The sequence below is a fragment of the Protomyctophum bolini genome (genome assembly GCF_963924005.1).
Source record: "Protomyctophum bolini genome assembly, chromosome: 5".
NCBI lineage: Eukaryota > Metazoa > Chordata > Actinopteri > Myctophiformes > Myctophidae > Protomyctophum > Protomyctophum bolini.
This window is the reverse complement of record NC_137866.1, coordinates 44,858,824-44,882,374: the sequence shown is the minus strand read 5'-3', so window position 1 is coordinate 44,882,374 and position 23,551 is coordinate 44,858,824. Positions and strand designations below refer to the sequence as shown.

Below are 23,551 nucleotides of genomic sequence, written 5' to 3'. Positions count from 1 at the left end.
CACACACACACACACACACACACACACACACACACACACACACACACACACACACACACACACACACACACACACACACACACACTGAGACACAGAGTGAGTAGCCTATAGACATATTAAAATGAGCATTGGTTAATTGAGGACCAGTTATGTGAAGTTATAGGTTGAAAGTTGGCGGAGTGAGTTAGGCCTATTAATGAACATTGTGAAACCGTGATACTTTATGCTAATACCTTTGTACTTTTACTTCAAATAGAGCTCCCGTCTTGTGGGATCAAATGTTTAATAAGTCGTTGTCGGGTGGAAACCTCATATGTCCAGATGAGCTGTTACTTTTCATGATTCAAATTCAAAAGTAGGAGATCGACAAGCTCAAAACGTGACGAATCGGGCCGCATTTCAACCTTGTAGATCTGCTTCGTTGTAATCGTTTGTGTGACTGTTGCTATCGAGTATGGGCATTAATTAATGATAAAACACAATATATTATTTTCTGCCCGACAGCAACGATATAGATCTATGACAGAGTAAGAGTGTTTAATGTACGAGTATTCATTTGAGATATTGAGAGAGATATTGCTACTGTTACTCTAGCAAAATAAGTCGTTTACCTATAATTAATACGTCGCCTACTCGCTGGCAATCCCTCACCTCTCCAGATCATGGCTGTATCAAGCTGCCGCAGATGTCTCAGCCAGCATTATGGCCACTTAGACCTTATAAATTATAAGACTGGTCAATAAAAAAAGAGAAAGATTATCCAGCGTGAAAAGGTTAATGAGATGCGAGCCGCGGGCCATTTTCTAACGAGCTGGCTGGAGTATTAATTAATGATGAGTCACACTGCATTCATCCGGGCGGGGACATAGAGAACTGTCATGGAAACTGCTTTGTCAAAAAAAAAATGCTTCAAGTAAAAAGTTGTCAGTGGTCATATTTGGGATATTCTTAACAAGTAGCATATGCCACTTGGGCGCACAGAGGCCCGGGGCCACAACACTGATGATGTGTCCAAGTTTGTGCATCAGTAGATGTTTAATTTACTGTGACAGTAGCTAGCAGTGACAACCATGGAACAGATTGGGTGACAACCCATGAAGAGTGTGGTGACATCTGGAGAGACAGAGGACGGCCGGAGAGATGGCAATCATATTATACGGTGGTGATGGTTGGTACTTGGAAGCCCAAACCACTTCCTCCGTGAGGAGGCGAGGCTGAGATGTGTGCTGTTTTAGGCGCGGCAACGACAACGCAACGCAGAGAAGGATTCCACAACTTCTGGTCAGACAACTTTTTTCTATAACTTTTTCACTTTCAACTTTTTCACTGAAACAGTGTTTTTGTACATATGACAACGTTTTTCTATATTTTTTGTACAAACTGATGTTTTTAGATACGACAACTGTTTTCTAGTTTTTGTACAAACTGCATGTTTTTTTAAAGAACTTGTGTTTACCTTTTTTTCTATATTTTTAAATAAAATACATTACATTTGACCGTACATTTGACTCTTGTGTTATATTCTTGTGAAATATTCAGTAAAGTATTCTGGTGAAATATTCAGTAAAGTATATAAAAGAGCTCAAAAAAAAAAAAAACATATGATATGCCTCCCGAGGACACAGCCTTGGTCGGGTCGCTTGGAGGAGTTACGTACACCCAACCATTCCAGGTTTACACTGATGATGTAAAACAACACTGATGTTTGTGCATCAGTAGATGTTTAATTTACTAGCGAAGCGAAGTGACTTTGATCAATAAAACTTTGATACAACACACAACAGACCGAATGAAAACCCTCTCCGCCTGGATTTCTTTGAGAAAACACCCTTGTTTATGCACAGAGCCTGGTCCAGATAATAAACAAATGAAATCAAATAAAATTGTGTCAAGTTTTTTTGTTTTTTTTACTTCGTGTCGAACGCAAATGTAGGCTACTGAGTGATGACAGTCAAGCCCTTATGAATACCGGTATATGAATCATGATTAAATTTACCTGTCTGTGTGATTCCCATAGCTCATGCGTGTTCCTTCACTCACACCTGATTTTCATTAGGGAGGAAGACACTCTTAATTGGGCTGCTGCCTGCTGCATTCTTTAGCCGAGTCAAGATGACAGCCAGACCCTTTATACTTAAACGAATAAACGTGAAAAAAAAACCGGAGGTGATTAATATAAGCCATGAGGTCGTTATTGATTTTACCGTGGCGTGAGCGACCGGAGGAATGAAATACATGAGCATGGGCATCCCGTGCACCGCAGCTCAAGGAACCCCCCCCCCCCTCCCGCACACACACACGCACACGCACGCACGCACAAAAGCACGCACCCACGCGCGCGCACACAAACATACACACACAAACACACGCACAATGTATTTATTATTTATTCATTCATTAATTTCATGACAGTAAAACTGAATTGGCTGCATTGAAGTGTATGATTCAACTTTTCATGGTTTATATTAAATTGTTTTAAAAATGTTAATAATGTTATAGTAGGCATAGTAAAAAGTCATGACGAAATATAAAGAAGAGTAAAGCTCCAGTTGCCACGTATTGCAATATATACACAATTATGTATGAACCTGAATATGGCATATATAGCCAGCATAGGCTATATTCTGCATATACTTGCCATATATTGGCATCATATGTTAATATATTTATAATAATATATATATATATTAGCCTAGAAGGTGCTCGGGTGCACGCACCACAGTTTGGGAACCACTGGTTAAGGCACAACACGCCTCCGTTTCTGAACAAGAAAGTTAGCCAAAAAATATATATAATATATATATTTCATGAGGGCTTTAAACTTCCCTAATCTGGGCATATCAAAATAGCTGAACATTCAGCTAATTTCGAGAAGATCTACAAGCTGATGCAAACAGTTGTGAGCAGCTTAGACTGGCTTTTTGCAGTGGATATTTAATTTGGTGTAGAGGGCCAAAGATAGAGCACATGGACCCATGGGGGACGCTGGTCAACTAAGTAGCCTATACGGTTTGATGGGACATTATAAGCTTGTAGATCAGCAAGTAAACCCCTGGTGGACCCCTATCTCTGATTCCATAGCTCTAATGCCTTTGCATTAGAGCTATGCTACTCGATCTTGTCTTCCTGTGATCAGACCAGCCTCTCGTCTGTAGCGAAAATATAAATAAAGTTTTCCCTACTCACCAATACAAAGGCGGCTTGTGTTATTAGAACATGTCTGGCCCAAAAGTGCATTTTATGTGTGGTGGTGGGCTCAGAGTGCGTCCACTAAGGAAAGTATATAGACCGATTCACAGAGGGGTGCCCTGGGCGCGGCCATTACTGAGGTGTAATCCATGGAGCAGGTGCTCCGTAGGCCAGGTGTAGCTAATCAGTGCTGTTGCGCTTAATGGTACGCCTCAGTAATGGCCGCACCCAGGAAACCCTCTGTGAATCGGTCTATAGGCTTTCTAATAACACAAGCCGCCTTTGCATTGGTGAGTATAGGGAAAACGTTATTTTAATTTTCACTACAGACGAGAGGCGCTGGTGGTCTGCATTTCATGCGAGCGCAGGAAGACGTAGCTCTAATGCGAAGGGATTAGATTAGAGCTATGGACCAGAGCTAGTGGACCTCGGGCATCAGTTTTTGGTGTGTGACTCCGTCGTGCGACGGTTGCAGGGGGTCCACAGAAAAATCAAGGAACACTTAAGCCCTATACTCTAGTTCATGGAGGTGTGTTCCTCTTATATCAACAAATAAACACAAGAAAGTGCATGTTTTATATATATATAACCGATTAGTCTGATTAACTTAACACTTAAAATTGTATTATGCTTTGGTGGCGTGCAGAATAAATAACTGCAATCATTATTTGAATTCATATTGCTGTAGCAAGCTACTTCTTTCAAAGCCTTTGCAACAGCCTTGCTAGCAGAGACTATAGGCTATATAGTAGCCTATAATGATAGCCTGGATTCCTGGCCTCCATTATAAAGTGTCAGCCAGTTTTAATCAATGAGGGATGTTAGCCGGTCCAAAGATGTGCTGATGCTCGGAGAAACCTGTGCTGCAGCACTATAACCGAGCCAGTGGTGGGCCAGTAAATAAGTCAGAGGCGTATCTACAATAAGGCGAGGGCAGGCGTCCGCCTGTCCAAATCCATTTCTGGCCAACATCCATACAATGAGAAAAAAACAAGACCTGAGAAGTGAGATCTATTAGTGGACAGCTGATTGGCCGTTGCGGTAGAGCGCAATCTCAATCACCCACCCGTCTGGCAGGTATATCTCTTTGTATCCTACTCGTCTGGCACGTATATCTCTTTGAAAACCTTTAGTGCTATGATTATGCGCGGCGAGACGACAATTAACACATCTTTTGCCTGCCCCAAAACGTAATTCCAGGATACGCCACTGAAATAAGTACATATTGTTGCAGGCAGAAACGATATATACGGTAGTTAAACGTGTTTGTGGTTGTTCCTAAATTAACACCATACTTGATCAGCAGTGTCACACAAAAGTATGGAAAGTAGTAGAAGATCTACTTGTAGATCTGCTACTTTTACTGAAACGGTTTTGGACAAAATGAGGTGAGCGCTGAGGTGAACTTTTGGTACTTGAATGCTGCAGACTTTTATACTTGTATCGTCTCTTTCGGGTGGAAACCTCATATGTCCAAAACTGTTATACTTTTCAGTAATCACTAATATATTAAAGTCACAGTTAGAACAGTTAGACTTTAATATATTAGTGATTACTGAAAAGTATAACAGTTGGCTGTTGAGTTAGACTCACATGAGTTAGACTCTAACTCATGTTTATTAGGTGAATGGTGATGTAAAACAGCCAACACAATGCCATTAACAATAAAGAGACAATATGACGTAATGAGGGACAAATGCTCCCTTCATTGTCAATGGCGTTTTTAAAACAAACATTGAACTATAAAAACAAACATTAAACCTGTAATATATAGCAACGGTAGCAGATCTACAAGCTCAAAACGCTTGCTTTGCATCACATTCGGAGTTTGATGAATCTGCTATACTTTTGTGTGATTCTGCAGTATAGGCCTATGATCATTTTTCTGCCCGACAACGGTATAGGGCAGGCCTTCACTGGCCGGGGTCTGGCCCTATAACTATCTGGGCTGGCTGACTCACTGTCTCCTGTTTACTGCCATTCACTGTGGTTGATGAAGCAGCCCTGATGATGATAATGATGATGATGACACACATGGAGAGAAAAACAAGAGCTATAGCGGGCCGTTAACTTCTTCAAAATGATCCGTTTCATCATTTGAGGTAAACCACTGTCATTGTGCGTTTGGTCAGAATCTCTGCCAGATGTTTTGGACGGACCTCCGAAAAAAGGACACCTCTAATTTTCCTCTTTAATGTTATTATGACTGCTTGTGTGTGTGTTGTGGAGAGAAAGGCCAGTATTATGTAATCCGGGCCTGAACGGTGAACACTTGTCATCCCACCCCCACCCCCCTGAGGCACACAAACAGTAGTGTCACTCCTTTCTGCAGTTCCTTGGTTCTGTTCGTGATGTTGAAATGTTTTTACTGCCCCCTGCTGGTGAAGATTGAATGAGCACTTACCCACTTTTATACCTTACCGTTATACTACTAGTACTATCCTATCCTGTCTGGATACGGGTCCAGTGGGCTCCGTGCAACCCCCCCCCAAAAAAATATATTATTATCCATTATATAATAGATATAAATGTAATTTAGAAATCACACCCATGTGAGGGGTGCTCTTATATAATCGTACATCATCATACAATCATCTCATTGCGTCCTCACATTGGCACAATGGCATTTAATGTTTGTGCATAGTTCTGTTTGCACACACTAAAAGCTGGGAGAAAAAAAAACCCTCAAAAAAAAGTAACAAAGCCAATCTTTCACTTTTCACAAATGAAAGCTGTTTTTGTGAACCCTACTCTTCACAGACTATGAAACCTATTGTTTGTGCAATTTCCACACAGAAAGGCCCTTTCGCCAACCCCACATTGGGTATATGGGCACTGAGAGCGCCCCCAGCGGGAATCGAACACAGGACATTCTAGCTGTGAGGCGACAGCTAGAGTGCCCATACTCTCATTGGTGGTTCATGGGACAGTTCATAGTTTAGACCATTGATGACATCATCGATCGACTGGGATCCCAAGCTACTAAAAAACTGCACAATTGTTCTTAAAAGTTAGAAGCCATTATTCTTACATTAATGAAGAATCACACCTGTGTGAAGTGAGGGGCAATCTTATCATCATACACATTCCAGCCAATCACAATTGGCGTCCTCACCTTTTATCCTCAATTTCGTTGCTCAGCCAATCAAATCATCGCTATGGGTATACGCACAAAGCTGGGCTTTAAAATCACACCTGTGTGAAATGAGCGGTGCAATTATACTTTTATTGTGCTAGTTACTGTATTACTGTTACGGTACAGTTTTATTGTTAGTTATACTTTTATTGTTATAGTGCGAATAGGCCTGTAGGCTGCGCAACAGTGCCACTTTAGCTGTCCATATACCAAACAGACAGACTGGACACATATGAGCAGACAGCCGCTCATATGTGCCCAGAAGGATACATAGACACAGACACTATTAGGGACACAGTCATTGGTGCGATGTGCACCGCTCAAACATAAATAAAAAAACCTGCCTACTGGTGATGTCACTGGTATGTAGGTTTCTGAGCTGTCCTCAGTGGAGTGAGTGTGGCATGAAGCATTAGTGAGGACCAAGATCAGATTGGAAATGTGCGAAGGGCTTTTTTATGTGAAGGGTAATAGATCAGGAAATTAACACAACAGTCATACATTTCTTTTCTTTTTTTTGTTTGTTTGAAACATTTGTTTACAAAAGAATAGCACCAGAATGACACGCAGTATTCATAAAAAGGATCAGACAAAAGTGTCCACGCACGCACACACACACGCACACACGCTCACGCGCTCACACACTCACACACACACACGCGCACACACAGGGCGTCAACAATGTGCTTGCCAGAAGAAACCCGTAGCAGCATATTAGTCCAATACCATTTGCTTTGTTATAGTTTTTTTTTCTTTTCTTTTTTTTCTCTCACAAGCATCTCTAATATAACATAACAATGCAGTCACTTCATATAAGTTAAACAAAAAATGTGTTATTGTTGTGAGAACAAAACAATCACGATCAAAAATAGAAAGAGGGGGTGGGGGGGGATAAAATAAACAAAAACAAATGCCCTATAGGGAAAAAAAAAAAAGAATCTGGAGGGAAAATATTACCCAGCTATATACAACCAATAGGTGTGTCTTGGAAACTCTCGTGTTTGTCTCTGTCTCATGTCCCTCCTTCACTGAGCTGAACACCCTCCAGTACACCTGGGGGCGCTGTGTCGAGAAGAGGCTGATGGGGAAATTACTCACACGCTCCAGTTCAGTCCATTTGTGTCTGGCACATGGTGACGGGACGGAAAAGAGGAAAGTCTGATTCATAGTCCGTCACGTGGGTGGCGCTTGCGTGACGGATATACAGTAGTCGCTCCGCAAGCTCACGGCGCCACGGAAGTCGGAACGTCGTGGAATGTGACCTGTCACGAAACGTGACAGGTGACATTGGTGAGCTGGCAGAGTGGCTGTTTCCCCCCCCCCCCCCCCCCATGAGAACTGAGTTTAAATGAAGCAGAATGCTACATCCACACCAAATGCGTTAGACGTTCGTCAAGTTGACGGCTCTAGATTGGTTATCAATGGACAACATTGCCATGATCTTGAATCCAACAAAACGCACCGGCTTCCGAAAAAACAAAAAAACCGACCACCTCCCCCACGAGGCATACATAACTGTGATACAGCGTACAGTTGCACCCTCTGGTCGGAGCATGTACAGTATGTACAGTAGGGGGCAGTGTGGTGCGTCTAGATACGCCGCAAACATTTGGTGTGTGTGAACGCATCGCAAGTTGCACTAGCCGGGCGAGTAACCGTTTGCTGAATATAGTGATCCTGCAAGCTCGCGACAACATCGCAAAGCAGTCGTGTTTTCGCGATGTTGTCGCGACGTTATGTCGCGAGCTATTTTCCAGCCCACCGCCACGAGAAGGAGCTTATTAAGCACTTCAACCCCAGCATTTTGGGGAAAGCTTTCACAGAAAATAGCCGATGGACAAGCTTATTGAAGCAAAAGCTTCCCCACAGTAACAGACAACAGAAAAGACACTGGCATAGAGACTAGAGGGACTCCGCTCAACCATATGGGGCTTAAAGGAGAATACCACTCATTTTCAACATTGAACTATGTCATGAAATACCGTAAAGTTGTTGTGTGGAAATAATAATAAAAAAAAGTTCCCCCCCTTCTGTTTAGCCTAGAACTGGAGGTCTAGAACTCGGGGTCATGTGATCAGTGACATCACGAAGATGTACTCTGCGGGCCAAAGTGTACACCTTCGTGATAGGGGGGGTAGGGGGGGAACTTTTATGATCATTTCCAAACAACAACTTTATGAAGGTATATTAATGACATAGTTCAATGTTGAAAATGAACGGTATTCCCTTTTAAGTGGTTAAATCAATCATAAGTCACCCGGAGGAGGCGTGCGAGAAGCACGCACCACAGTTTCTTTTTTTAGTCCTTTTTTTTTCCATAAGCTTATTATTCCAGCCGCTACTGGTCCGAACCACTTGGCGCAGTCCCTTCAGCTCCCCCTACTGGTCCGACCTCTTGGCGCAGTCCTTCACCTCCCCCTTCAGCTCGGCGAGCTGCTCCGAGTGCTGCGCCAGCGTGCCGTTGACCCGCGCCAGGTACGAGTCCGAGTGGCGCTCCAGCTCCGCCCGGATCCGCTCCAGGTGGTCGGCCAGCGCCGCCAGGCCGCCGCACTGGCCCTCCACCGTGCTCACCCTGCTGTCCACCTCCTTGACCTCCCGCTGGACGCCCGCCGCCGTGCTGCGGCAGCCCTGCAGCTCGCCGGTCAGCTGGCGCCGCAGCGACGACAGCTCGCCCTTGAGCTGGGAGAGCCGGCGCTCGCCGGAGCCCAGCAGCGAGGCCTGGTGGCCCACCAGCCGCGTGATGCCGTGCAGCTGGCTGGCGAGCTGGTCCTCGCGCTGCTCCCACGTGCTGTTGGCGTGGCCCACCTCGCGGGCGATGAAGCTGACCGAGTCCCGGAGGCCCTTCAGCGTGCGGTTGACCGAGTTGATGTTGACCTGTGAGGAGGAGGAGGCGGTTATGGGAGACGTGTTAGTTAGTTCACATTTTTTGCACTTTAAAGTTGTGCGATATTACGACTGGCTCCTGCGATGTGTTTTTGTTAAAAACATGTGTTAAAGTGTGAAGTGAGGGGCGCAGCGAGGGCAGGATTTATTTATATCTGGCAGATGATGTCTTATACGTTGTCTTTTACTGCCCTACACAAACATTCAAGTCCATAGACTTACATTATAACTGCCCTAAATAAACATTAGGCTGGCCTTGATGTAATTTCGGAAAGCCACGCATTCTCTCAGAATGCTCAATATTCTGATCTATATCCATAGCTCCATATCCTAATCACTGCTATGGTTTTTTTAAGGGTCTTTAATTAAACAGAAAATATTGTTTCAGGTTGGGATACCAATTTCATCCAATCAGGATATTTGGGTGGAAAACTCATATGTCAAAAATATGGCAAAAGTAGCAGATCTACAAGCTCAAAACGAGTTTGTAGATTTGATACTTTTGCTACTGTGACACAATAAACACAAAAAGTTCAAATCCGGAGATAAGAGGTTTCTGCCAGACAGCAACAAAACACACTTACAGATATATCTTGCACCACCCCCCTTACCTCTTATACCTAAACTTATTTGCCATTTTTTTACTATTTTAAAACATTTTAAAAATAGCTCGAATAGCTGATCTACAAGCTCACAACGTGTGGATGTAGATTGCCTTTTAGTTCAGGGGTATACGGGGTGGTGGTCAGTTCCTCCCCCCCCCCCCCCCCCCACCACGCACTTTTTTTTGATTGATTGAATACTTTATTGAAAATATATTTCAAAAGGATAAATTCACAAGAAAGCTGTTGTTTCCATTGTGGTCCTCTTGGGGAAAGGGGAAGGGGAGCAACAGACAATAAACGGTACAATACAGACAAATATACAGGAGGCAATAAACAAACAAAACAAAAACACAAGAAACAGGACAAAAAAAGCATATAAACTGACCAATAAAACTGGATTTCTTTTCTTTTTTCCCCCCTTACTTTTTTTTCTCCCTTTTTTCATTTATGCCATTTATCTATTCTACACTATATATTTACACTATGTTTTCGGGCCAACCATCTTTTTAATGTGGATTTTAACCCATTCTGAACGGGCACCCATTTTGGTGTTAGCATCATGTTATGCTTTAGCTATTGAAAAATAGCAGATCTACAAGCTCATAGCGCGCCACCGAGTGGCGCGCTACGAGCTTGTAGGTCTGCTATTTTTTGAAAAATCGAAGAACGACTGACATTTCTAGAATCTGATCTCAGGTCAGAATGGGTTTATCAGACCAGTGTGTTGTCCAGTGGAAACCTCGTATGAATCTGATCTCAGGTCAGAATGGGTTAAGAAGATCAAAGGAACTGACCTTAAGCAGGGTGATCTCTCCGTGTATGGCGCCCTCGTGCTCCTCCTGGGCGATGCGGTGCAGCAGGCCCGTCAGCGTGCCGTTCAGGCGCCCCAGCTGGTCGGCGTGCGAGTCCAGGCGCCGCGTCATCTTGGCGCACTCGTCCTGGGCGACCACCCCGCCCTCCACGGCGGGCGGCGGCAGCATGGAGGTGCCGGTTGTTTGGCCGTCTCCGGGGGGAGAGCAGGACGCCGTGCAGAGCAGCTCCAGGTCGGTGAACTGCTTGCGGAGGCCGTCCAGGTCGCCCTCCACGCCCCGCCGCATGGACTCCATCTCCGTCTCCAGCGCCGGGACCACGTGGCCCTCCAGGAGCGACCCGGGCGCCGTGGCGTTGCTCAGCTCCTCCACCGCCACGAACACCCGCTCCTCCAGGGTCTTCAGCTTGTCCTCCAGGAAGGTCTTTATTTTAAAGGGAAATGTTTCGTGTTGATGTTAATATTAAAATAAATACTGTCATAATCAAGTCCTGACTTACGACCCAGTAGCTAGCCTCGATCAGACCCACTAGGGAAAGACAGGGCCGCACAATCCGTCCACCAGACTCCCAGCACCAGGACCTGTGCGTTGCACCAGACTCCCAGCACCAGGACCTGTGCGTTGCACCAGACTCCCAGCACCAGGACCTGTGCGTTGCACCGGACTCCCAGCACCAGGACCTGTGCGTTGCACCAGACTCCCAGCACCAGGACCTGTGCGTTGCACCGGACTCCCAGCACCAGACACTTCATTCAGGAGTGGTGGATTCTTGAGCCGCAATGGTTCTGCAGGCTCCATATTTAATAGTGTTTTATTTTATTTATTTTATTTTTATTGCATGGGCCCGGGCAGAGGCCTTTTGTGGCGGTTCTGGACAACCGTGGGTCCGACCGACCGACTCGACACCGGGCACTGCAGGAACGCGTGTGTGTCGAAACTTGAAGGCGGTGCAGGGCGAACGGTTCTAGAGCTACGTGGGTTACAGATCCAGAGACTTGGTGCATTTATATATAGATTTATAGATTGTTGCCTTGCCTTGAAGCCGTCCAGACTTCCAGGGAGGAACCCCCCCCCTCCGGCTCCGTCCATCAGCCCCCCCCCCTCGGTGGCGTTGAGGCGTCCCTCCATGTCCACCAGGCGCGCCTCGATCATGGTCTCCACGTGCAGCGACTGGTCGCTGAGCGACGTCTGGAGCTGGCGCTGGGACTCGGTCAGGCCTTTGACCGACTCCTCCAGGAGGAGGACGCGGCGGGACAGGCTGTTCACCTGGTGTCGGAAAAACACAGACGTTTCCGTTATATATAAAAAAATAATATCTTCTCACGTCAGTCATCTTCACATTCAAGGAAAAATGTCCAGGGTGAATATAAGACACTGTTATGGCGTTTAGTACTGCAGTGCATTCACCGTTGAAGTGTTGTAGCCGTCTCAAGAAGAACACGTACTCTGTTACAAGTAAAAGTCCTGAATTTGACATTTACTTGAGCAAGTAATTGATATCAAATTGTAATTAAAACAGCAGCTCTACAAGCTGCGGTGGTAAGTGACAGTAACTAAAGTTTTCAACTAATTGTAGTGGAGCGTTTGCCTCTGAGATGTGGTGGAGAAGAAGTAAAAGTTCTGAACATTGGAAATACTAGTATATGGTAAAGTACAAAATATACAGTACCTCACAATTTGAAGTGTCAGAAACTGCTGTCCATGTACGAAGCCGTGAACAGACAAAGTATTGAGTATATGGTCCTTAGATAGTATGTAGTGGGTGTATTGTTGTAATGTATATGTATGCCACATGTGGATTGTATAACTGTAAATGGTGCATTTATACATAGCACCTTTATCCAAGGCGCTTTACATAGATTGTGCATTACATTCACACACACACACACACATTCATACACCGATGACAGCGGAAACCATGCAAGGCACCAACCAGCACATCAGGAGCAAATGCTCAGGTTCAGTGCCTTGCTCAAGGACACTTCCGACACCAACTCTGGGGGAGCCCCGGGTTCGAATTGGCGACCTTGGGATTACCATCCAGCCACTCTACCTACCCCTGAGCCAACGCCGCCCCCTGTAGATCGGGGAACAGGAGGAAAGCAGAGTGCACTAAACGGCAGGCCTAAAAAGGTCTCACCTGTCCACAGCAGCTCTCGGTCAGCGTCAGGCCCTGGATCTGGGCCTGCAGCGAGCCCAGCTCCTCCCGGAGGCCCGTCTCCCGTCCGTCCAGGGACTGCTGCATCTGCTCGCGGCCGTCCACGTGGTCCCGCTGGCACTGCCGCCGCACCTCGCCGATGCGCAGGTCGCAGTGCGTCTCCAGGCCCGTCAGGCGCCGCTCGAAGCCGTCCAGGATCTCGGCCCGCACGCCCGCCAGCTTGGCGTCCACCAGCTGCTCGAAGAGCGCGGGTGTGGCGGCGGGTATGGGCCGGCCCACGGCGCCCGAGGACTCCATCAGCCTCTTCAGCTGCCCGTCGTGGCCCATGACCATGCCCTGTGGGCGGAGAGGTGAGGAAGTACAGTAAGTACATTTTATTTATAGCACCTTTCACAGAGAGGCATCACAAAGTGCTTTACATACAATACAAATACAGAACAAAGTAAACAAGCAAACAATGCAGATAAAACATGAGCTGTACAATTCAGCTCAAACAAGACGACAATATGATCATCATCAAGTACATAATAAAACAAAAAGGTAGGTTTATTTAAGTTCCGGTTGAACCATCCACAAAATGCTTGTTTAAAGATAAATGTTTTGAGGCTATTTTAAAAGAAATGCCCACAGGAGGAGGAAAATCTCAGTGCTATAGTGGGAGAGCATTCCAAAGTTTGTGCTGCTAGCCTGCTACTACGGCCTGAAATGATTTGTCACCTTTAGTTTTTAGTTTGGTGGAGGGTGGGTCTAACAGAGCCTGTTTTGCAGACCTAAGGGCCCTTCTGGGCACATAACGGTGGAGGTGGACAGAGTCAAAACCGCCATGAAAGAGAGAACCTGTCTGCAATTTGCAACTGGGCCTAGACAAGTTTTTCTAACTTGCCAAAAACATCCCCCCTCAATGTGTTTCTGTGTAAATACCGGTATACGGTTTACTGCTGCTAGTATTGATGATTTCTTGTATACATACCGTATTATATGTCTATATAATGTCTTGATGGATTGAACACCGGGACCAGAATGGAAACGGTAAGCGCTTCTTTCACCTGACAAATATTCAGAAACCCCACCTACCGTACCAGTGACATCATCAATGGGGAATTCTAAAGCTAATAGAAACGACAGGCTTTCTAGTCCTGGAAAGTAAACATTGATCAAACATTCTTTTTGGAAAAGGAAAAAAATTAATCTGCTTAACGATGGTGTCACTGGTATAGGCGGTATAGGCTTGTTTTCTGCATTATTCTTTTACATTATTGAAAAAATCACACACGTGTGAACTGAGTGGTGCAATCCCCCCCCCCCCCTCTCTCTCTCTCTCTCTCTCATATTAGAGACACAGCACTACCCCTCTCTCTCTGTTTCTGGCGCCCCCTACTGGTATAAATAAGTAACATACTCGTGCTCATTGACGTACACACGTACACACGTACACACGTACACAAACATGTACATGGACATTGCTGGTTGTAGGAGTGGTTGCACCACTCAAAAATGTATAAAATAAACCCCCCCCCCCAAAAATCAATGATTTCATTCAAATCAATCTAAAACCGATCGATATACAGTACCTGGATCTCCTCCAGGATGTGCGCCTTGGCCCTCAGCTCGTCCTTCACCTCCGTCACGCGTCCCACCAGGTCTCCGAACCCGTTGAGGACCCCTCCTCCCTCCAGCCCGCCCCCGTCGGGGGCGCTGCCGTCCGGGATGGTCCCGAAGCCCACGGCCCCGCCGCCGCCGTCGGCGGTGGGCGCGCCGGGCGGGTTGAGCAGCAGCGCCGTCAGCAGCTTGTTGGAGTCGTCGCGCAGCGAGGTGCGGAGGCGCTCCTCCAGGCCGACCACCACGCCGTTCAGCGTGTCCAGGCCTGCCGTCAGGCGCCGCAGGTCCTCCTCCAGGCGCTCCAGGCGCTCGCCGGTCACCCCGCCGGTCACCCCGCCGCCGCCGGGAACAAACTTATTACCTGAGCAACGATATATACACGTTAAAGTCCTTTATTTTACTGGTCAGTCGAAATTCAGTCGCATCAAAGACTGGCACATCAGTTAAAGGGACACTTCACCCTTTTTGCAAAAAGATATATGTTAATGACGTTTAGGAGCTTTAGAACACTTTCCTGGGGGTCTTTATGTGTGTAATATGTGGTTTTAGATATTTTAGATTGTAGCAGTGAGCCTGTTGTCTCTGATGTCATGGACACTGGGCTCACTTCCTTCCTGGACTACATGTTGTCTCAGTAAGACAGCTCTCCCCCCAAGGAGGAGCAGTGCACCAAAGAATTATGGGAATTGTAGTCCAGGAAGGTAGTGAGACCAGTGTCCATGACATCAGAGACAACAGGCTCACTGCTACAATCTAAAATATCTAAAACCACATATTACACACATAAATACCCCCAGGAAAGTGATCTAAAGCTCCTAAACGTCATTAACATAATTATTTTTGCAAAAAGGGTGAAGTGTCTCTTTAAGATACAGATTAGATTACAAGGTAAGAAGATAGATCAGTGGTTCCAAAAAACTGATCGTCAGGTCCCCCAAATTATTTTGGGTGTTTCCTCAGATGATTAGTTCAATGCGCGACATTGTTTTCTGACTCGAGAGTAATACTGTACAGTATGAGTGTATACATACAGGGTACACTTATATACAGTATGTAATATATATACAAATATTGTCTTGTGAGCTTGAAGTTTGGCTATTTTCACAATATTTATCTGTGGAACTGAGTCGAACTAAATGTAATGCCTACAATTCCAAGGGCTTTGTCAGGCATATTTGAACTTTTATTTTGGAGGGTCACCGCCTGCAAAGTTTTGGAACTCTTGTTCTGTAGGTAGAGCACTCGTCTGTTACTCACCATAGTTTGGTTTTCCACTCCCAGGAGGAATGGGTCGGCTGTCGGGCACGCCCGGGAACAGCCTGCCCGGGTCCAGGTGCCCCCCGCCTGGCCTGTGGTCCGGCAGGGGGGGCTTGGGACCATGGGGGTAGCCCTTCATGCCGGGACGGGGGGGCGGCACACCGCCCCTGAAGGGGGGCACCATGATGTCGGGCAGGGAGGTGGGCCCGTCGAAGCACTGCTCTCCTGAGAACCCGGGACAACACCTCCACTCCAGCTCCGTCACCGACTTGTAGCCCACCTTGTACTTGGGTTTGTAGAAGGTCCGGTACCTGGCAGGAGGAAAAGGGTTTGGGTTATTGCAATGGGCTATGCATGCACACAGAACAACTCTCCCTACTTCCTTCACAGGTGATAATAATTAAGGCTCTGTTCCATTTTAGTGTACAGTGGTTTTCAAACTTTTTAATTTCAAGGACCCCCCCATAACTCTGAGAGTGTACTACAAAGTGTACATTTGCACACTCTCAAAGTTACAGACCTGTACATGTATAGGGCCATTTGGAAACCACCCAAGGACACTTTGAGATCCCACTGGTGCAGACTGCAGAGTGTTTCCAGTGGCAGCACCCTGACTCTGTTCGACAGAAGGCTCGAACAGATTAGTATCATCGCTAACACCTGTGAAGGGAGTGAGGAAGCTGGACCCAAGTTCTTTCCAAAATGGCGATGTGCAATAGAGAGCCCGTCGTCCGTAGTATACTGCTGAAACTGGTTCAACATGCAACAGCCAGGCTTACTGACTGGTACCAGGAGGAAGAGAGACCGTGTATTACCCCGATCCTGTTCCTTTATGAAGTACTAGGGACTTTAAGCAACGACGGCTACGGCAGTCGGCCCCCGGCAACCGGAAATGGATCAGTGCTCGATAGATAAACCTGCTCTCCGTCGCAGCCCTTTCTACTACGGCAGAACCTACACTTCCACGTAGTGTCTACAGCGCCATGTCACAGCCATGTTTATTGAAATAAAATGTCATACATACATTTACACCGATTGCGCCATCACTTTTCTCTTCTGCATGTGTAATGTGTTGGCATGCTCTGAATGAAGAAATAACTGCATGTTCATTGAAACTGTTTTAGAATAACACAAATTGCTCCAGCACCTTTGCTCTTTCCACTGCTGATCACGCCCAGCGCATGTATAAGAAGCAAGTTATCGGCAAGTTAGCCGACGCGTGACAGGGTGTTCTCCTTTTTTTATGTTCATGTTTGACACATGCTGCACAGACGTGTCGTCACCACCCATCGCCGACGGCTGTTTGCTTAACGATTTTGACTGCTGCGGCGATTGCGTCATAGGCAGCCGCACTTCCGCCTATAGCGGAGTCGTCCCGAAAACCTGCCGTTGCTTAAAGTCCCTGTTATCTCGGGAGCGCCGTTGCTGTCACAGCCCTAGTATAGACTGTGGAACAGCAGCATGCCTCGCTCTCTCTATCAGATCTAACTGCCTCCATTGAATGTCATTTCATTTTAAATGCTTCAAACAGTATGGACTGTGAAGGCCGACGTAGGCCGTTTCCTGTGGGATAGTGTGTGGATTAGATTAGAGGGAGATTAGGGGTGTGAATGATGTGTCAGACGATTGGACTGAGGTCAGTGAGAGTTATCACTCTAGTCTCTCCCTCCCTCATTTCTCTCTCTCTCTCTCTCTCTCTCTCTCTCTCTCTCATTATTCAGCTCTCTGTCTCTGCCTGTCAACAGTACTCACTTAAAGGAGGTAATAGTATACTGTACTTGATTAGAGAAAAAAAAATGCAATATAAAGTTAATTCTATTCTCACATGGATGGACATGCACAGACAGACGCTCAGTGTGTATGCACACATGCGCACATACTCCCACACTCAGTGCGTGTGTATACACACACATACACTTTTTGCCGCTGTTGTCGGGCAGAAACATTGTATCTCCATATTTTATTTTATTTTGGTAAATGCATGCCCTACCCTTTCGTACGACAGTGCCAGAGTAGTGCAAATAATAGCTTGTAGATCTGCTATTTTTGCTATCTTGTTTTGAAAAATGTTGAAAATGAAAGTGGTTACATGAGTGTGTCTGTGCATGGGTTTCATTAATACATACTAAACCGTATAAACGTATAAACGTGAGCCTGTGACTAAATAATAACTACATTGGATCTTTTGGAACATCATCGCTGTTAACCTCATATGTCCAAAACTGTTATACTTTTGAGGACAAAAGTAACGGACCTACAAGCTCAAAACACGCGTCGAGCTCGTGGAACTGCTACTTCAGATGCTTGTGTGTGACGCTGTGTAGTATGATCAAGTATAGGCCGTTAAATAAACCCAAAGGGTTAAAACATGGAGATACTAGGTTTCCACTCGGCAGCGTGGAGGACATGCCGGCATAATTTGCACACATGTCAACAACGTACAATAAAGCGAAGGTGCTAAACAAGGTCACGTTCCACATGAGGCAGGAGGAACCGCTTATACAGCAGCTGACATCTTTTGTCATTATTGGCATTATTGAGCATGAAAAAAAACCCAACAAGAATAGATAAATGAATAGAAAACAAACCCCGGCCCAATTATTGTTATTGCATTAGCACCATTCCTTCTCCTTCCCCCATGTGGCCTGGACTCTGCACGCTATCCAACAAACACAGATGTGGTGGAAGCTAAGTACATTTGTACTGTACTGCCTCCTGTCCTACCGAGACACCATGGGGTGAATACGCAAAGTATTACAGTGTCGCTGTCGAACAGTAAGAAGAAATAAAAAATAAAAAAACGATTAAAACTGCTGTTCTATTGAGACATATTATATAGAATGTGTCAAAGGTCATGTCTCACCGGACTAGACACATGGGAGGATCTGACATTTTGACAGTCATCTTGGTTAAACCCATTCTGGGCGGGAACCCCTGGCATTGCTGTTATGCTTTAGCTATTGAAAAATAGCAGATCTACAAGCTCATAGCGAGCTTGTAGGTCTGCTATTTTGAAAAACCCGAAGAACGACTGACATAGAAACATATAGCTTTTACAGAAAACTGTCAGGCTGTAGAAGACGTTTTTAGAATCTGATCTCAGGTCAGAATGGGTTAAGATTCACAGCATGAACAGGCAGGCAGGCTTGATCAAATCCGTGATAGAAGAGCAGATTTAAAGTATACAGTAGGCTACTTCTTCCACCACTGCATACATGGTCTGCCTGGAAGTCACCGGCCTGTGCAGCACACAATACAGCCACCAGAGGGCAGCAGTAGCACACACTTTTACTGTCATCTCCAGTCCAAGTTTGAAATTTGAAGACAATAATACACAGTACAATCCTCATGGTTATCAAGTTCAAGACAAGTTCAGGTTACCTGTCCCAGGATGGCCAATTTGTGCTGCGGTATATGAAAACATAAAACATGTTGCTAACTTGTTATCCTTATCTATTATTGTTTTAGAGAGTGTACAAACGTAACCGAACACTGATGATTTTTACTTTGTAGTAATACTAGTCGATTCAGTACCTCTATCGGAGATATGCATACCTTAGTGAAATAACTTACCGGTATTTTAAACATACTCTCACTAAAGCTATTCCAAACCTAACCTTATATTATTCCTAAACCTAACCACAGTAAAGCTATGCCTAAAGTATGCCTTATGTCCTTATTCCTAACCTTAACTTCAGTCAAATTAACCCATTCTGAACGGGAACCCCTTTTGGTGATAGCATCATGTCGTGCTTTAGCTATTGAAAAATAGCAGAGCTACAAGCTCATAGCGCGCCACCGAGTGGCGCGCTACGAGCTTGTAGCTCTGCTATTTTTGAAAAAATCGAAGAACGACTGACATTTTTAGAATCTGATCTCAGGTCAGAATGGGTTAATCAGACCAGTGTTGTGTCCAGTGGAAACCTCGTATGAATCTGATCTCAGGTCAGAATGGGTTAAAGAGAGACTCACATGACAACGGGACACTTCTGTCCCCAGATGCACTTGGTGGTGTACTCCGCCTTCACGTACGTGTGCACGCCGTCCTGAAGCGTGCACGTGATGTTCCTCTGCACCACGTACGCACAGTGGTTTCTGAGGAGAGAGAGAGAGAGAGAGAGAGAGGAAGGATGGGAGAGAATAAAGGTTAACACTTTGTCAGCAATCAATGACACACTGGCTGGTATACATGCTGGTCTTGGTCGGAGGCGATATTGCAATGCAACACACGTTTCTTTACCAGCAGTACAGGGTTTATTGTACACCTGTTACACGTGTACTGAGACTGGGTGCAGATAACGACTTAAAAAACAATGACTATGAAAATTGGATAGAAAGGAAGGAAAGGAAAAAAAGGAACTGAGTGTTTTTTCTTTATTTTATTTTTTCTTATTTAAAAAATAATGTCTGTAATTCACTTAATTTACAACAACATGTCGGAAGTTTGAGAGCGAGAGTGTCTGTCCTGTTGTCTGTTTTGTTTGTCTGTTCACACTTGTCGTTGTTTAACTGTTTTTTTGTTTTTTCATGTTTATCACACTTATTATATGTCATCTTTATTAAGTATTGTATGTGTGGAACATTTACATTGCCTGTTATTTTTTTAATTTTTATTTTACTGAATTACTTATCATTGTCGATAATATTCTGAAACTGTCGTACAAAAAATGCCTAATAAAAACAGTATTAAAAAAACAAAAAAACAAAACAATGACTATACACATAATAGCTTCTGGGGAAAGCTTCCCCAGTAAACATTCGATACTGATATAGAGGGTATGCGCATGCATAAAGTGAATGGAAAATCGAGTGACAGGCAAAGTGAGTTTAACATTGTTTAATGTCGTTTAATGCAATTAGATATGACTTTTCCCGTGGGCTGTCAAGGCCAGACAGTATTTCTTTGCCACTCAGTATAGGCATTCCTGCATAACTTCCTGGTTTGACGATGATGTCACACGCATACCTTCTATTGCATTTTTATATGGCCGATATCGACCAATAACCGATAAGACGAGCGAGTAATTGTGCGTCGTCTTCGTCCCTAGTGATATACAGGGTTAGATGCTATATAACTAGAAAAAGAACATCTGTTTAGCGAAAAACTCAAGCAAGACGAACACAAACCCCCCGTAGCACCCTGGTGTTTTCAATCAAACCGGCACCGGGCCAGACCAGCAGTGCTGAAATGGAAAAGCCGGCGACAGTGACAACGACAAGAACGGCAATGAATAACGCAGGGTTATCTGTCAGAACCGGTTAAATTCATCCTTAAAGAATGTGTCATCGTTTTAACCCATTTTGCGCGGGAACCACCTTTCGGTGTTAGCATTATGTTATGCTTTGGCTATTGAAAAATAGCAGATCTACAAGCTCATAGCGAGCTTGTAGGTCTGCTATTTATTTTTTTTAATGCGGCGCAAGTCTTTGAATATATATTCTTTCAGAGTGAACGTTTTTAACTCAAATCTTTGCTTCTGAGGGGTTCCTGGAATAACATATTTTCAGATGGCGCTCGGCGGGCCAATTACATTATCATTTTTGGGGGTCCTTGACATGAAATATTGAGCACCACTGATACAGAAGCATGAGGTATTTTTAGAAAACTGTCAGGATTTAGAAGACTTTTTTTTTTTTTTTTTTCGACGTCCAGCCTAAATGGGTTAAAACCGTTTTCCGCGGCCCTAACTGTCGTAGAGATTCCATAAGCTGTTGTCTAGCGCGCCGTTGCCAGAGAATGTGAGCATTTGAAATGGATCAATCTGCTCCCCTTCCCAGAGGCTCCGAGGGCTTATCGTGCTCACATGTCTTATTAGCAGAGTCGTTTCTCTGTTGTTTTCGAAACATTGTTATGATCGGTTTCTGTCCCGTTCTTCGACAGCGTCGGGGAGGGACAACGACACAACACATCCAAGCAAACAAACAGCAGAGAGTTAAAGATGAGCTCAAAAGCATTCCGCTGAACCCATACACGCCTGGAATATGTTTCGTGTGTGACTGTGATGGGTCGGGAAAGTAAGTATATGGCCTCGGGAAACAATGGATCCAGAGCCATGTGTGGCCATTACAGTTTCTGTATAGTGTGAGATGGCTTGATGTGCAAAGTACATTCACTTGACATGTATGACGCTAGTACTGCATGTCACTTGATGTACCAGTACGCCCCCCTGGACATGACTGCTTGTTTGTCCATGATGTACATGGAGGTAAATTCCCTGGACATGTATGACACTAGTATGTCACAGTTCAACCCCCAATCCAACCCGTTGATGCTTATAACGCCAAGCATGGAGTCCCAGTCTCAGGGCTGACGCTCTGAGCCACAAGGCCACAGAGCTGGATGATGATAGGTCAGAATGATGTCACTCAAACCCTATATACTTCATTGGCTGGAGTCCCACAGGAGTGTATACTAGGTTCCATACTATTTAACAGTCTACACCATATCTTTTCCACTAAAACAGCCTATACAGATCTGCCTTTGAATGTTCACCCTATATGGACACTCTGGTTCATGTATAGTTAAAAATCAAAGATCACCTCTTTCCATATTAGCAGCTTTACTAGAATAATTTTGTAGTCCGTAGTACCGTGGATTTGCTTCCAACTCAGACAAGAGAGAAAGCTTCCAAAAACCTGTGCTTTGCATGCGAGGTTGGCAGGTATACTTATACGTTACAGTCCTGAAAGGGAGGCTGGTTTGAGTTGACATGCTGTCAGTCAGCTAAGCGGCTAAAGCGACTGTATACTTTATACAGCGTAAGAGACCACAAGAGAATTTAAACGAGGCCTTTTCTCTTCACTCTTTCTGATCCAGCCATCCAATGCAATGAATGTCACCCTGCAGTCCAGCTAGAAGTCTACAGTATGAGAGGGTCAGTCTGTGTGACTGTTTGCGCGTGCGTGCGTGCGTGTGTGTGTGTGTGCGTGTGTGTGTGCGTGTGTGTGTGTGTGTGTGTGTGTGTGTGCGTGTGCGTGGGTGTGTGTGTGTGTGCATGCCTGGAGCAAATCTCACAAAGCCGACGGTAACGGTGCCAGAGTCCTTTTTTCGTTCGTCTCCCACGTTTCAATGAGGCTCCGATTGATCGGGGCTGAAACCTTGCCCAAATGTAGAGTCATGGCTGAGTGCATGGTGCTCTTGGGGGGAGAGCTGTTAGTGCTTAAAGTATCAGGCTTATAGGGACACTTAGACTGGGTGTACCGGGTGTGGTGGGGTGGGGTGGGGTGGGGTGGGGTGGGGTGGGTGGGTGGGGGGGGGTCCTTGTGAGTTGTCCTAAAGATCAGAGACCAGTGGTTCTCAACCGGCCATCTGCAAATGTTTTCTGCCAGGGAAGCCCGCAGATAAGAAGAGAAGATCTGTTCTCTGACCCTGCAGAGAAGGTTGAGAGCCACTTGTCAAAGAGTGGACAGCTGACGGTCTTCCACTGGGGCAGTGGTTCCCCTAAATGGGGGCCTGCAGGGTCCCCGGATGATTAGCTCAATGTACTGTACATCATTGCTTTGCTCACTCAACAGTAAACATACCAACATAAAGTGTATACACTATACTATAGTATACAGGGTATCTGAACATTTCTAAAGTGACAATTTAAGAACTTTAAGACCTTTATAATACCAACTTGGCCAAACATTACACTCTACACTTGTGCTCTTTTAACCCCGTCTTCATCAAATATCACCCCTCTGCATTAACTCTGAGGACCCCCTAGAATAGCAAGGCTTTGCAAACCTTTCAGCCCCCGCCCCCCCCCCAATAATCATATACTTGAACTGAGAACGCTTAAAAAATATGGAAAATATAATATATACCGGTATATATATAAGTTACACAAAACACAATTTTAAACAATATACTGCATATTTAGGGTCATTTGCTTCATCTCTCCCTCTCAGCTAAGTGGTCCTCCTTTCCTTT

The 23,551-nt window shown here is 45.2% G+C and overlaps 1 protein-coding gene across 1 annotated transcript in view; it reads right to left on the bottom strand.

The window, feature by feature from the left end:
• Positions 1–6,753: 6,753 nt before the first annotated feature.
• Positions 6,754–23,551, bottom strand: part of emilin3b (elastin microfibril interfacer 3b) — a 46,896-nt gene continuing 30,098 nt past the window's right edge. Inside the window, exons 2-8 of the mRNA XM_080763991.1 lie at positions 19,609–19,731; positions 15,637–15,947; positions 14,352–14,740; positions 12,763–13,116; positions 11,658–11,888; positions 10,608–11,045; positions 6,754–9,199 (exon numbers count right to left, since the gene is read on the bottom strand). Coding sequence (XP_080620117.1) covers positions 8,705–9,199; positions 10,608–11,045; positions 11,658–11,888; positions 12,763–13,116; positions 14,352–14,740; positions 15,637–15,947; positions 19,609–19,731 — 2,341 coding nt within the window. The 3' untranslated portion in view covers positions 6,754–8,704. The remainder of the gene's footprint in view (positions 9,200–10,607; positions 11,046–11,657; positions 11,889–12,762; positions 13,117–14,351; positions 14,741–15,636; positions 15,948–19,608; positions 19,732–23,551) is intronic.